Raw genomic sequence first — 16267 nt, 5'->3', positions numbered from 1 at the left:
TTGGGGCCTCATTCAAAAGTAGTGAATGCTTCCACAGGTAAAAAATAAAGATGGAATAGCCTACAGCATACACTGGAGAACATGGACAGCACAGGAGTAGAAGTCACTTTAACGTAAAGGTGGAACTAAAGAGATATTTTTCGTGCTTCTAAGGTAGGCAAAGTGAGTCACCAGGAGTAGGTGTCCTAAAAAGATCTAATATGAGAGTTTACGAGAATTCTCAAACAATACTTTGCAAGCTGACAACTAGCAGGAAACTCTAGCAGTACATATCATCTGTTGTCATGAATTTACCGTATGGAAAGAATTGATCAAGGGTGGCACTCATGAGGTTCAGTAATAACCTTCCACCCATTGCTAAATTCTTTCCATACGTGTTATATCAACTATAACAGGAGTTTGTTCAGTAAAAATATGGCGCCGCTTTCTGATGTCAAATAAGACTTTTATGACTTAGGATTTCATCATGAAATCCAGGTCTTCCCGAAAGGTTTTCGAACATTTTCGCACGACTGCTAAGATGCTATTTTAAGTGAACGGATATATCAGAAGTAGAACTCGTAAATCTTCATGATAAACAGTGCGATGGATGATGGTTGGATATCTTCAGCTATGGAATTAATGGCTTTCCTGCTTTTGTAGTAGCGATAGATCTTTAAGGATTTTGGCAGCACTTAAGATTACATGACTAATTCTCTGCGTCACCGACCTGCAATAAGAAGACAATCACTTAGTATAAAATGTAATATAATGTAATATCTACATGAATTCATACAATGGTGACCAGCCTGTGATTGAATCTGAAGGCATCTCCAAACACTTCCTTTGTCCCACAGCATTGTGTTGGAGCTTACTGAGGGATTTCTCAAAGATTACATCATTTATTATAAAATCTCTCCAGGTTTATGGTATGCAACAACCTGTCTCATATAAACAGTAAATTGTCTAATAAATGACACCACTCAAGTCACAGGTACATTCTGTATAGCAAGTAGATGATGCATGCCCTGATCTTTCATATAAGCTCGAGAAAAAAGTTGTAGTTGAGCACTCCAAGTGGACATTGTTATGAACTGCATTCTATGGTTACTATCAGGGTGAATGTCATCAATACATTTTAAAGATGAAGAATCAGGTATTACCTTCAGTTTTATTGAAGTTATTGGTGGTGCTCCTTAGATCTTTTCATTAGTTCTAGCAATAATCCACAAAGTTTTTAGGTTTGCAATGGAACTTGAATAACTAACAGTTGTGGGAACTTCTTGCTTGAATCTTCCTGGCTTATTAGGGTGTTAGGGCGCATTCACATGGAGTAATGTGGCACTGATTCGGCAGATTCAGCGCTGATAAAAAGACTCCCATTGACTTCAATGTATTATGCGCGTTAAACAGAACCCATTGAAGTCAATGGGAGTCTTTTTATGAGTTATCATGGCAGAATCAGCGCCACGTTACTCCGTGTGAATGCCGCCTTAGAAGTGAAGTATACAGTGTAAATCTAAAGCTGATCGTCCCAGGTTTCACTCCTGGAACCTCAGCAAACCACAGGTTTACAATAATTGTGAGTATGTTTAGTGGCCCATGTGAAAGGGAGATTTTTTGGAGTGCTCCTGACTTCCTACCTGCTCAGTGGCTTCTGAGGCCTCCATAAACGGCTCTTCTGCAGCACCGGCTTCTTCTGGGTGTGCAAAGTCCTCCTATGTATAAAAAAAAATATGCAACTTCAGTTACACAGAATCCTCATATGTGCTTAAAACATACGACCCAATATGAATGAGAAATTGGTATATTGAAGAAGCAACCTGAAGCACATCGATGCATTCTGTGGGTTTTCTTTGTGGATTTCACCTTTTACAATACATACGATAATAATAATAACACATTTTATTTATATACTGCCAACATATTCCGCAGCCCTGTACGATGAAATCCATGGCAGATCAACCACTAATTCTGAGTGTAAAACATCCAGGTTTTCCATTTTTCTGTAACATTTAATGGGGGTTTGGTGCTTATAGATATTGATGACACATCCTCTTACATCTTACATCTGACATCGGTGAGAGTCCATCTTCAGTACAAACGTTTGAGCCATTTTTCAGTAAACTGCTCAAACAACAATTGAAAACTAGAATAATATTGTAATCCCAATCCATCTATAGGGTTGCCCTGATTTATGAAGGTTCTGATATTAAATTGGCTTCAGAATACAGGTTCTTATTAGAGATGAGCGAACAGTAAAATGTTCGATATTCGTTTCGAGTAGCCCCTCAATATTCGACTACTCGAATCGAATATCGAACTCCATTATAGTCTGTGGGGGGAAAATGCTCGTTTCAGGGGTAGGCAACATTCGATCAAATTATACTTACCAAGTCCACGAGTGAGGGTCGGGCTGGATCCTCCGAGAAGTCTTCTCCGTGCAGCGTCCCCACGGCGTCTTCCGGCTCTTTATTCACTCTGCCAGGCATCGGGCCTGGGCAGAGCCGACTGCGCATGTCCGCTTGTAGTGCGGGCATGCGCAGTCGGCTATGCCCAGGCCCGATGCCTGGCAGAGTGAATTCAGAGCCGGAAGACGCCGCGGGCAAGCTGCACGGAGAAGACTTCTAAAGGTAGGAGAAGAACCAGCGTTGATTGGCCGACTGTATAGCATTCGGCCAATCAATGCTGGTTCTGCATCGAACTTTTACATTCGAACAGCGAGTGGTACTTGATCGAGTATGAGTATTTCGAATACCGTAATATTTGATCGAATACCTACTCGATCGAGTACTACTCGCTCATCTCTAGTTCTTATGTAGTGCTCTGGATACTTTATGTTGCATTGGCAACACTCTCAGAGTAACAGACACTATGGCCGCTATAGGGACTGAGTATAGGGGCTCATCTTCACTGAAAAGTCAGGTACAGGTAAATAATTTGTGAATTAGAAGGCAAAACAATGTCCTTATGTGAGGCCACATGTTATGTTTTGTTTTGGGCCCCATAGATACTTGTTACGATTTTAGTGGACATTGTAATATGCTACAGCTGCCTTATTGTCCAGGACACATGGATACTCTAATGCGCTGTATTGTGCGCTGAGATTTGGCAGTATCACCACCTAGCAATTATTGTCTGACAGAAGGTGCATAGGAGGATATAGAAAATAGCTTATAACTTATAAGCTAATATTTTCCACCTTAGGGGTTGTAAATATTTGGGTAAAAAGGTGATCTCGGAAAGACAACATGACCTGCTGATTGACAACGACTACAATGCGATGAGTAAAATCCTAATAAGCTGCTTTACTATGTCAGGTATGCTGATGATAATAGGTTGTCTAGAGTATTACTTATTCATCTTATGGCTCTTACATTCTCTACACCCATTTCATCACAATGCTGCACCTCCACATTATTGGGCAGCGCTTCCCACCCGCACCTGTTTTTCCAGTTTAACTGAAACCTAAGCGGCTAATGAGACTGGAACAGGGAGTTATCCCATAGGATTTCATCAGCCCATATCGTATGATCGTGCGTGAGCAAGACACATGGCACATCATTCCACTATAATACCAAAATAGATTGTTTGTAGCAGAGGAGGGTAAAGACTTGTGTTTCAGGGACAGGTATATAGATATGATGTTTCATAAGACTTCCTATATAGGTCTGGCATGTACATTGAACTTTATGTGGTCTATACAGAAGCGCATGAGTAAGGGGAGTATATTATATTCACAATACGATGCAACAGATGTATATGTGACAATCCACCAAAAGTAAGCAACCATCAAAACACTTTATGTGGATCCATAGAAGTCTAAGGTGCATTCACACGGAGTAAAGTAGCGCTGATTCTGGCACGATAACTCGCGGCAGAATCAGCGCTGAAAAAAGACTCCCATTGACTTCAATGTGTTCGGCGCGGAAAACAGAACCCATTAAAGTCAATGGGAGTCTTTTTATCAGCGCTGATTCTACCGTGAGTTATCTTGCCAGAATCAGCACCACTTTACTCCGTGTGAATGCCCCCTAATAATACAGATCTGTTACACAGCCTAAAGATACTTAATAGTATTCCCCATATAGAAATGATGTGTTTTAGATTTTTATCTATGGGGAAAATACTGATATGTATTTCAATGGAGTCTCAAATGACATCTCAAGGTACCTCAGATATTGCAATTGTTGTTGGTTCCTTTGAATAAATGCATTGTGGAATCTCAGATGACCGCAACAAAATTAAAGGGTTAGTGCAGGACTAGAAAACATGGCTTCTTTCTTCTCATCAGGAAGTGAGCTCACGTCCATTGGTCATATGGCAATGAAGCAGCTCAGTCCCATTAAAAATGAATGAATTGTGCTGGAGCATGGCCATGTCACCAATGGATGTGATGTCACTTCCTGAGAAGAAGAATTCAGCCATGTTTTCTGATATTGTAAAACCCCTTTAACTTCCTGAGGAATGACCAGCTGGTCTGCATGGAACTCTACAGAGAGGTCTCTGAATGTCTAAAAAAAATTTCAAAAATTCTTTAAATAACCAGATAGCTTTAAAAACCAGCAGAAACATGTTATAGGGCTGGTTACTCAATAAAACGGTCTGCAGTTTTGTTTTAAAGGCAAGGACAGATCCCTTTAACTTTATTAAGGCATTTTACAGGTGCTCTAATGTAACCAGTAGGTGCAGTTTAATTGAATCCCTAGAATTATTCTATAAGCCCAGGGGTGTAGCTATAGAGGGGGCACAAGCGTTACCAATTGCTACCTGGCCCTGAAATCTGAGGAGCCCAAAAGACTCTGTAAAACATAAGAAGATACTAGTATTAGGGTTGAGCCGATCTTGAGATTTGAGGATCGTTTTTCAAATCTGATTTTCGATCATTTTCCAGCGATCACGATCGTGAAATTTACTCGATCACCGATCGGGATCCGATGTTTCCCGATCGCTCAACCCTAACTAGTATTATAGATACCACATGGTAAGTGCGGCCCCACTACAGATTTCGCACTGGGCCCCTGAAGTGCCTCTGTTTAAGTCCATTTCCCCAATGTCCTGTCAGAAGCTGCTGAAGGGTTTGTATTGGCAAAGTTACTGTTTGGTGACAGATTGGTGATGCTGAGGAGACTTCAGGGTTTAACTATAGAGATGTTTCTGCTCTAGATGTATGTAGAGTGATCCTCCAAGCAAGGAGTGACATACAGTCCTATCCTTGGCCGGGGCAAGTCCCCCATCCCAGGTCGGATGTATAAATATGGCACTTGCTGCAAATTACCCTGCTCCTATATTTCACTATCTTTGTATTGCAATTGGGTTCTTTCCCTAAAATCTCTGTCAGTCTCTACATGTAATAATTGTTTGTACTTTGATTATGGATAGATGATCTTTGCTACAATCAGAAATAAAGATCCATCTCTTTGGCTCTGCTGATAGTCTAAGGGTCCAGTCTTACATCTACAGATGGAATACAAGCGGTGACCCACGGTTCAGTATTAGTGCTACAACACTGCCCTCTAGCTGCACACACACATACACTTTAACATTGTAGTTAGTCATGGCTTATTACTGTCTCAGTAACTTCTTATACTTAGTATCGTACTATTAGAAATGTATTTTAGATTTATTAGAAAATGATTTATTTGTAGTGTTAGAAATATCAATCTGGCATTACTATTTCACTATATGCATGAGGCTATTAAGGTAACTTTTTATATGACCCAAAAATACTCACCGAAACCCCATAGAAGACATACATAGACATTGTAAAATCTACCCCAAGCCCCTACTTACCATGTGACACTTTAGAATGTTGTCATCTTCATACCTGGTAGAGGGGCCTTCATGATGTCCTCAAGAGCCTGGACCTGGGGGTGTTACTGCTACTGCTTTACCCCCTGCATATGCTTCTATAGTGACTTACTATCTGAACAGTGACATATCTAAATTCTTGTGGGTTTTGGGGCAAACTTTGATCCCTGTAACTTCTTAAAGAGGATCTTTCACCTCCTGGGGCACATGCGGTGTAATACACCGCTAGAAAGCCGACAGTGCGCTGAATTCAGAACACTATCTGTGCCCCCGGTGAAGAGCTATCGGTGCTGGTACCGTAGCTCTTCACTGTCAGAAGGGCGTTTCTGACAGTCAGTCAGTCCAGAAAACCCCTTTAAAAGATCTATTCATTATTTATTGCACCATTTTGCACTAAAACTATAAATGTAACACTACTAGAGATGAGCAAACACTATTCGAAACAGCCATTTCGAATAGCACGCTCCCATGGAAATGAATGGCCGCCTCCATTCGTTTCTATGGGAGCGTCCTATTCAAAACGGCTGTTTCGCATAGTGTTCACTCATCTCTAAACACTACCCCCACATGCTGGTTGGCAACGTTTCTTGCTACTCAATGGTTGCTGCTCCATGTGGCCTTGTCCTAACATTGCATATGGCTCCTGCTATTTATCCTATACTGATACTAGTAAGTTCCTATAGCTCCACACGACATGTCACCTTTTTTACAACGCCAGCTGAAGTGACGACGTTTTCTGCTCCTTCTACAGTCTTGGTTGCCACTTGGTTGACGCCGGTGACCACTGCTCCTCCCACCACATTGGCCTGTTCTTTGGTTTTTTCAGCAACTAAAAATGACAACAAAAGAAATGACAAGTAAATATTTGAGCGCTCATTTCCTTCTGCCCGGCAGGACCTTTCCTTGGAAAACAGTGTTTTGACTATCAATGATTTCCTTTACTTTATTACCAGTGAAGTCACAAAAAAACAGCAGCTATAAATAGTTTACAGGCAATATCCAAACAGCGATGTGACATTTGCTTAGGTGTAAGATGTCCAATGGTAGTTTTTCTATAATTCAGACATGTTATAGCTATTAAAGTATCAACTCGGCATGCAGGATAAGTAACCACGGAAGATGGTGATATTATGTACAGGGGTCATATTCTGTTAGCTATGAGGAGTGTGAACTTTCCACTATCCCTAATCAGCTATATCATGGAGGGGTTGTTGTGTGCAAGGTCACAGTGTCCTTGAAATAGGGGCTTACAAGTATTAGTGTGCTTCACTCTTAAGATGCATGTTTGGTAGGGCTGTGTCTGCACGGAGACGCTGTGGGAAAAATCGCAGCATTGTACAGTGCAGGCAAAGTGGATGGGATTCATGCGAATCCCATCCCCACTTTGCAAAAAGATTGCGGCTTTGCAAATTGCAGCATGTCAATTATATCTACGGAAATGCCAGCGGCTTTCCAGTAGATATAATGTTAAGAGAAAGTCCGCAGAGGAAAACTCTGTGAACTTTCTCTTAAAAGTGCTGCGGAAAGAACCGCAATGCGTTCATGCAGCAGTTTTTCCCGCAGCGCTTTAGTGCTTAGCCTTAAATGAGTTTCCTGTGATCCTCTTATATTAGATTAAGGGAGATGAAATGATATAACTAGCGTTGAGTCGATCTTGATCGTTTTTAAAATCTGATTTCCGATCATTTTTCAGTTGATCCCGATCCCAATTCTGATCCTAATGCAAGTCATTGTTTTGTTTTTTAAGATTGTTTTCAAATCTATGAAAAGTTAACAAAAAATACATACAAGTTCTTAGAATGCATAGAAAGAGCAAGGGACCGCTTAAATGGCCATTGTTTTTTAATCACTACACAGAGAATCTCTATGGGAAATGTCACTTTTCACATAACTCAACCTCCCAGCTTCTCCAAGTAGCATCTCATGGGCTGCCATGAGCTGTACTTGGCTACTCTTCTGCTTCGTCCCTGCTTTACCGTATACTCAGCTCTGCTACATCTCCATTACTGTACATTGACTTGTCCATCTACTCTCCTGCTTCATCTCTGTTTTATTACTAATGGAGATGTAGCAGAGCTGAGTATACGGTAAAGCAAGGACGAAGCAGAAGAGTAGATAGACAAGTCAATTTATAGTAATGCAGATGTAGTGGAGTTCAGTATATGGCACAGCAGGGAGGAAACAGAAGAGTAGATACTATCTGTGCCGTATACTGGACTCTGCTACATCTCCATTATAGTACATTGACTTCTCTAACTACTAGGGTTGAGCAATCGTGATCGGAATTTTACTCGATCGCCGATTGGGATCCGATCTTTTCCGATTCTGATCGCTCAACCCTAGATATTACATAAAAAAATCTAAAATTTCTCATGTTCCCGTTCTCACAGGACTGTAGATTTTTCTTGTGGTGGAGACATACTGTTCATGCACCATAGCCAAACACTGACCTTAGTGGTTATGATGCCATAAGATAACTGAGTTTACCGGTGACTGGCTACACCAGGGGATGTTAGTTTCTAGGCATGTTGGTACTGGAGCAGAGGGGCATTTATCCAATGAGTGAGTTATGGCTCCCTTTAGCTTTAGCTTAATTTTTTGATCCCACAAAACTAAAATTGACATTGCATACATTTATTTATCCATCAGCTCTACATCCCCAATGGTAACCAATGGCTGCATGATTTTGCAGTTAACATTGTGGTATCACTTTAAGGGCGGGGTCCCACATTGCGAAAACACAGTGTTTTCCCATGCAACAAAAAAAGTAGCATTTTACTTTACCTGCAAAGTGGATGGGATCCTGGCTAATGCTACCTACTAGAGATGAGCGAGTACTATTTGAAACGGTAATTTTGAATAACACGCTCCCACAGGAATGAATGGGAGCGGCCAGTGCGCAGGGAGTTAAGTGGCAGGACGCCGGCCCCAGCTGTGTGCCGGCTGCATCCATTCATTCCTATGGGAATGTGCTATTCGAAACTAGCGTTTCGAATAGTACTCACTCATCTCTAATACCCACACATTGCAGGAAAAAATCTGCAGCGCAGATGCTGCAATTTCACAAACACAAGTGTTTTTGCAAAGCACAGCATGTCAATTATACCTACGGAAAGGCTAGTGGTGTCCGCATAGGTACAATAGAAGCAGAAAACGCTGCAGAAAAAAACACAACGCGTTTCCGCTGTGGTCTTTTCCGGAGTGTTTTTTGTCTGGGGCCATAGCCTAAAAAGCATTTGGGGTACAGTTAAATGTAACAACCATCAGTCCTAACAAAGTGAAGGCAAATATTACCCAATACAGTAAAAAATAAAGAAAATGAAGCAGTTTTGCAAACATTTCCTAGCTTTTTGTGCATGGAAGAATGATGTTTGATACCTGTTGGAAAGAATCATCATATGCATTAGAATGTGTGCTATGAAAGGTTGACGTGTCTTCCATGACCTACCTGTATTGACACTGTGCACCACACCTTCCTTAGTTTTGGCACCTAGAAAACAACATTGGGACAATATATCACAGTTATGCAAGTCTTGGGTTTCTGGTTTCGAAATTATTTTGGTTTTTATGTAATTGAAGGCAGGAGCAGAATTGGAGAAAGACGTGACATAAGTTTATATAATGGGAGTTATTTGGTATCATGCTCTATATGACATTGACATTCATCTGTTATTCAATTGTTTTAATGTAGTGGGGCTTTCCAATAATGACAATATATGATAGGTAAGAAGACATGACCACTATGGTCTATCATGTATAGTGATATGAAAGGGGTACTCGGGTGGTAACACGCTACCCCCCCCCCCAACTGCTGAATCGACAGAGACCCTCCCCTGAAATCAGCAAAATTGGATTAAAAATAATCTTCATTTCTGGACAGTTCGGAAGTCTTTAGTGGGATTATCCCCTTCCTAATATTATGTGAGGGTCATAAATATTAGATCTGCGAGGATCCAACACCTAGGACCCTCACATATCAGCTGCTCTGGGGCAACACAGTTCTTAGTAATGTTTTAATTCCTACATGTGTAGTGGCAGCTTCAACGGTGCTGTACATTATTATGGTAATTCCATGCTGCTGTACATTATTATATTAATCCTATGGTGCTGTACATTATTATATTAAAGAGGATGTCTCATAACAAGGATCATATCTATATTGCTAGCTTATGTGGATTTAAGACCTTTCCTAAATACATTGCTTAAGCAAAACTGCTTTGTTTAGCTGCTGAGATTATTCACTTCATTGTTTACACTGTGTTTCCATAACCACGGACCTGGGGATGGTCTTATCTCTCCGCCTAGGACAAGTGACAGAGCTCCCTGCTCTCAGGAGGGAGAGGGAGCTGAGTGCTCGGAGCAGCTTGTATTTCTGAGCTGTTTATCTCCGACTCTTCCAGTTATTAATTGGCTAATTGAATTTTGCTGATAAGGACTGAGACAGGGAGTCCATTAAACACAGACCTAAAAGTGAGTATATTGCAAGCTGACTCTTGGTCCTGTAGCATGTAAGTTTGGGATTCTCCTAACAAATCCATCTCTGCTACATCAGCTTCATATTGTGCATCTTCCAGTGATACTGTGCTAATTTATTTACAACCATCCCTCATTACTGACTGCAAAAATGGACTGCTATGAAGAGAAATAGCAAAGCTGGTTTTATCTGTGAGATAGCAAGGGAATCCCCACCTACCAATTTACAGGAAGTGAACAGAGCATACAGCCTGCAAATTGGTGAACAAGAAAGTTGGGAATACCCCTTTAATTCCATGGTGCTGTGCATTATTATATTAATTCCATGGTGCATACCGTACACAAAATACACAAAACACGTACAATACTAACAGTGGGGCTGAAGGTCCTGCCTGCAAGAACTTAGTCTGTGACAGGATAACTTATCAATATAAGATTGGTGGGGATCCAATACTCATTTTTTTTTTTCAACAGGCATCAGAACTAGCATTTAGAACAGAGCAGGAAGCCTAACCCTGTTCTATTGGTTCTTCTAGTGGCTGTGCTGGGCTACTGCAGCTTAAACTCCCATTCAAGTGCATAGGAGCTGGACTGCAGTAACTCAGCACAAGCACTATGTATTAAGGAGCTGTGCCTTCTGCTCTGTGTTTTTTGTGTTTCCTCTGGAGCCCGCTGAGCATAGCTAGGGGTCTGATACTTACCCTTTAAGTTAATATGCAACAGGATTTCTGGAATCCCATGTGGATGTAAAGGCATTATATGTTAAAATGATTGTCCATTGTCAATGTCTATCTATTTATGCAATATTTCATCAGACATTCAATAATCCATCAGTTATAAAAAATCATGCATTTGGTTTCATCATGAAACGGCAATATAATGTAACTTAACAAGACCAGAAATAGAAAACTGTCAGAGAAAAGTCAATTCCTAAAATTGAAGTTATGCACAGATTTTGTCTTAATATTTTATACATGTTGTATTGGTCATCATATAGTCCAGAATCTATCTATCTATCTATCTATCTATCTATCTATCTATCTATCTATCTATCTATCTATCTATCTATCCATCCATCCATCCATCCATCCATCCATCCATCCATCCATGTTTGTTTCTGTAATATCGGATGCCAGACTATCACATTACAGATGTTGCTCTTTATATGTTTTCACATGTATTTCCGTGATGATGATATAAAGTGTGTTCTATATCTGGTCCAGGAATAGCTGAGGTCTTTATACTATGTAATAATGGAAGCCTATAATAAATGACCCTATGACTATCTAATTGTAGCATCAGGCGATGTGACATGTGGCTTGTGAGTACTGGAGCGTACATGTCCTTGTTTCTGCCGGTCCAGCCCTGTACTACTCTTCTTTCCCAGAGTAATGAGGTTTCCTGTAGGTGTGAGGATAATAGGCTTGAACAGGGCATGGTAGCCGCACCCAAATCTCTGCAGCTTTCTCTGGTGAATGGACACAAGACGCCAGAGCTGGCTTGTCCTATCTTGCAGCGATATGTCAGGAGCTTTCAATCTGATTGATTCTGGCTTTTGTGGAGAATGTAAATCAACTGAATGCAGAGGGCAGATCAAGATTTATGAGATATAACCTTCTTAGGCTGGATGTCCTTGTATTGTTGATGTGATTGCTTTATTATCTTTGTGCATTTCTATGTATTTATATGTATATTCTGTACACATAGAGTTAATACACAGCTTTAGCCTTTAGCATTGAGCTGTATGTGATACTTTTTGTCACAATATTTTCCTGTTCTAACTTTTGAGCTACAGCCTAGAAGACATGTCAACCGAATATCACTCAGCAGTAAAGCTAGCCATATTATTAAAGCTAACATATTAGATTACTTGTTCATTTCAGCAGAACCAGCCATCTAACCTATAGGGGGGGGGGTCTTCTGACTATTCCCCAACAATAGAGGTTGGGGGACCAATCCTATGTTTAGCAGCATCTTCTCCCTATTCAGAACATGCTGAGCCAAATTATGTCTAAGGTGCATGACCAGAGTTAAATTTAGGAACTTACTGTGTAGACCAAGACCAAATATATACTCTTACATATGGATCCAGTATGGAAATGTATAGAATAGATTCAGTATGGAACTGAATATTCCCTAGAGCCTATGGCTAAAGTTACGGGATGATGTGAAAGGCCCAATGAGTCAGCTCTTCTCGTATTACCCTAGTAAGCCACAAGAGGCATAGTGACGATGCTGGCGGTGTAGCTATATTTATCCTGATTTCAGAAGTTTAGTATCAAGCCTTAATCCACTGTACTCCAATGAGAAGAATATCGATGAATGCAATTTCCAGTCTTTATATTATAGTACGTAGACCGAATCATAGCGAGAAAGTGAAGTAGATGATAGATAGCAATATGTGCATAACTGCATTACTTTTTATGCATGTTATCACTTTTAATAGAAAATCCTGCATGTAAAGAAAACCCACATCCAGTACTCCTTCTCTGCAATGTACTTGCCACACCCAGCTCAGCCCTCCCCAGACACCGTATTATCCGCCACACCCAATAACACTGAAAACCAGTTTACTTTCTAAAATCTGTCATAGGAATGAGCCTGCAAAATGTTTCAAGTCAACACATTCTAGAATATTGTCCGACATTGACTTGCTTCCATGTAATCACCTATAGTATATCATACTTTAACTGGATCCATGTGCAAGTAGTGATACAATACAATGTATTTCCTCTTTATTCACGTTGTTTCTTATTGCTTATATAGGGTCAAGATGATATTTTATATACAGATGCAATAAAGCGGATCATTTTCTGTTCTTTTCTATAGGACACCCTTGGCTTACAAAACCCAGCTATGCTACTTGTATATAGCTATGTACATATCTGTATTATGTATTAACTTGTGCACTCCGATAATAACGGAGACGACACAAGTTATATGAGAGTTGACCAGTTTTAGCATTGTAAAGTGTTTTGTAGGGGTCAGATGGGACCCCAGTTGTAGCCAGAGATCAGCACTTTGGACAGCTCACATATGGAGGGATAATAGGCCCCTTGTGCATTACATAGAGCCAGGAGGTATCCAGATACTGACAAGATGAAAAACATTCAGGTCCCTTTAAAGTTTGCAGTCATTTCAGCATGGCATGGAAAGGGTGATTCGGGATCTCTGCATCTTCTGCATAGTCAGGCCGTGTCCTTCCATCTGTTAGTCTCACACACACAATGCTTTTTATGTAGATCTCTAACTTTCCTTTACCCAGACAGATTAGTTGCAATCTTATTCCTGTGTCTACCCAGGCCAAGACAGTGGTACCCCTAGAACATACCCGACCGGTCCTTCTCACTCCACATCATAGCAGTTCTATAGGAAACCACAGATAGTGCAGAGATTGTGCCCAATGACAAATTCAGTGCTGCTACATCTCTTTCCTTCTCATCCTCACAATTTTATTATGCAGTAAATGTATCCTGTTCAAGGAACTTTATTCAGTCTGACGATTTAATAAATGAGAAATACAGAAAGCCTTTGGTATTATTCCACAGTGCTGAGTATTGGCACTGCTACAACTGAATAATCATGTCAATCACTGAATTGCTGAAATGCGCCCGTCCTTTAATAACTCATGGGTTGGGTTGGGCAGGGCTGAATTATTGTCAAAGGCAAGGTCATTATTGTGGGAAATTCTGCATCATCTATCTAAGTTGTATCACTCACCCACATACATGACCCCCTCTTTGGTCTTCTCTGCAGCCTCCGTCACGCCCTGCTTGGTTTTCTCTGCAGCAGCCACCACACCTTCTTTAGCCATGGAGAAACCTTTCTTGAAGACATCCATGTTGCTTTTATAAATATAGCAAAGTTTAAGCTTGACCTAAGTCCTACTTGAGATGTGCTGGTCCTCAGTACAGTGGTGGCAGTGTGATAGTTTTCAGATCTTTCTCTAGCTTCTTATCAAATTGCTGCACTGCAGTCTGACCAATGACCAAGGGTATCCAGCTCTGAAATATTAATAATGTCAGAGTTAGGTGGGACAGGGGGCTAGAGAGGAGGAGCTGAAGGATGGAAAAAGGATGAGGAGGAGGGAGAGCGAGAAATGCAAAGGACCACTGGATCATTTCCAGCTACTTCTAGGCTAGAGAATTGCTGGGCTGCAGTAGGAAGCGCTCCTTCAAGGACAAGCTGCAGATGCAGGGAGAGATGCTGTACAAGCATGATCTGCGTTTTGTAGAAGTAATCTGTCTGCTGAAGGCTTTTTTTTTAACCCTTTCTAGGTATTCCCAAATATATGCGTGAGCATTGAATTAGACAAAAGATAATTGTCATACCGAATAGTAGTTTAAAGCTATAAAATAGAACATGTATAGTGAGAGGGATGAGTGGGAAATGCAAGTCTATAGGTTATCCTTGTAGATTATGACTACATGTGGGGAAAGGCAAGAGATCTACTGAACTACTAAGCAAGTAAGACATATTATAAGAGAACTTCAGCCTGGTGTTGGAGATGTAAGACAAGGAGATATGTGTGTGTATATGCATATATATATATATATATATATATATATATATATATATATATATGTTTTATATTTCACAGGTGTATTGTATGTCATTATCCATCATTATTATGATATCCCTGCGTCACATAGGAGTATACGACTATGCGTAGACATTGGATGGATTTGCCACGTCAGATGCATTTTGCTGCAGAGTGATGTCACGTTTGCATGCTGGTAGAGAGCTGAGCTTCCCTGTAGGCAATAAAGCAATGTCTAATATAATGGACACTAAAAGCTTATTGCTATAAATGAACGCCTGGCGATGCGATGTGGTGTGTATCTTATCTACCCTCCCCCCGAGCAATGCGCTCACATCCACCACCGCATAGTATGATTGTTTCAACGCCACATAGGCCTGATAGTTATTAAATAGAAATGTAGTAATGTGAAGTGTTACAAAATATTTACAAAAATGAAGTTTTCTAAATGTTTCTCAAATGGGGCAAGTTAGACAAGTGCAAGCTAGGCCTAAACTAATGTATCAAAGTGTCTAATGCTATTTAGTAAATCTGGTGAACATTTACACTGTCCAATTTTTAGTTGGCTTAGATGAGGACAGAAAATTGCAACAAATGTTGGCATGTTTTTATAGCAGTGAGGCAGATTTATTAAGACTGGCACTTTGTACACCAGTCTTAACAAAGGACCTGACAGGCGCAAGGTGTGTCTGACCTATCAAGAGGCTGTGACCTCTTAATAAAGATGAACAACTTAAAGTGGACCTTTCACCATATCCGGGCACATGCAGTTTTATATACTGCCAGAAAGCTGACAGTGCGCTGAATTCAGCGCACTGTCGGCTTTCCCGATCTGTGCCCGGTGTGAAGAGCTTACGGCCCGGTACCGTAGCTCTTCTATGGTCAGAAGGGCGTTTCTGACCATTAGCCAGAGATGTCCTTCTGCCTCGCGGCGCCAATCGCGCTGTGCTGTGGAGCCGGGAGGAACCCCCCCTCCCTCTGCTCACACAGCTTGTCTGTAGACTAGCATTATCAGGAGGGGAGGGGGCGTTCCTCCCGGCTCCACAGCACAGCGCGATAGGCGCCGCGAGGCAGAAGGACGTCTCTGGCTAATGGTCAGAAACGCCCTTCTGACTGTAAAGCGCTACGGTATCGGGACCGATAGCGCTTTACACCGGGCACGGATCGGGAAAGCACCTGGGCTGCTGATCGATCCCACCTTCCCTCCATTTAAGGAGGCTGTTTTGGGCCGTCGGGTGCTCTAGTCTCAATTTCCACATTGTGCATGTCTGTGCAAGACTTAGTTTAGCAGTAAGCTGCCTTATCTAGGTAGGGCTTTAGTTGGTGTTCTTGCCCTAGTAATTGGCAAGGGAACTCCCACCTAGCTAGCCACACACCTCAATTGTGTGCAAGTCTGTGCAGATATTAGTTGGAAGATCTTGGCCTTAGTTAGGCAGGTAGGGAGTATTGCCCTTTATGGGTACC

General features: G+C 41.2%; 1 protein-coding gene across 1 annotated transcript; it reads right to left on the bottom strand.

Moving 5' to 3' along the window:
* Positions 1–459: 459 nt before the first annotated feature.
* On the bottom strand, positions 460–14252 carry SNCG (synuclein gamma). The gene is made up of 5 exons (XM_075258500.1): positions 13984–14252; positions 9239–9280; positions 6492–6619; positions 1623–1697; positions 460–709 (listed from the first exon to the last, which is right to left on the bottom strand). The coding sequence occupies exons 1-5, from the start codon at positions 14102–14104 to the stop codon at positions 689–691; spliced, it is 387 nt and encodes a 128-aa protein (XP_075114601.1). The 5' UTR covers positions 14105–14252; the 3' UTR covers positions 460–688.
* Between the last annotated feature and the right edge of the window lie 2015 nt (positions 14253–16267).

Source organism: Leptodactylus fuscus, chromosome 10, assembly GCF_031893055.1.
Source record: "Leptodactylus fuscus isolate aLepFus1 chromosome 10, aLepFus1.hap2, whole genome shotgun sequence".
In the NCBI taxonomy this organism is placed as follows: Eukaryota; Metazoa; Chordata; class Amphibia; order Anura; family Leptodactylidae; genus Leptodactylus; species Leptodactylus fuscus.
This window is presented reverse-complemented; position numbering and strand designations above follow the sequence as displayed.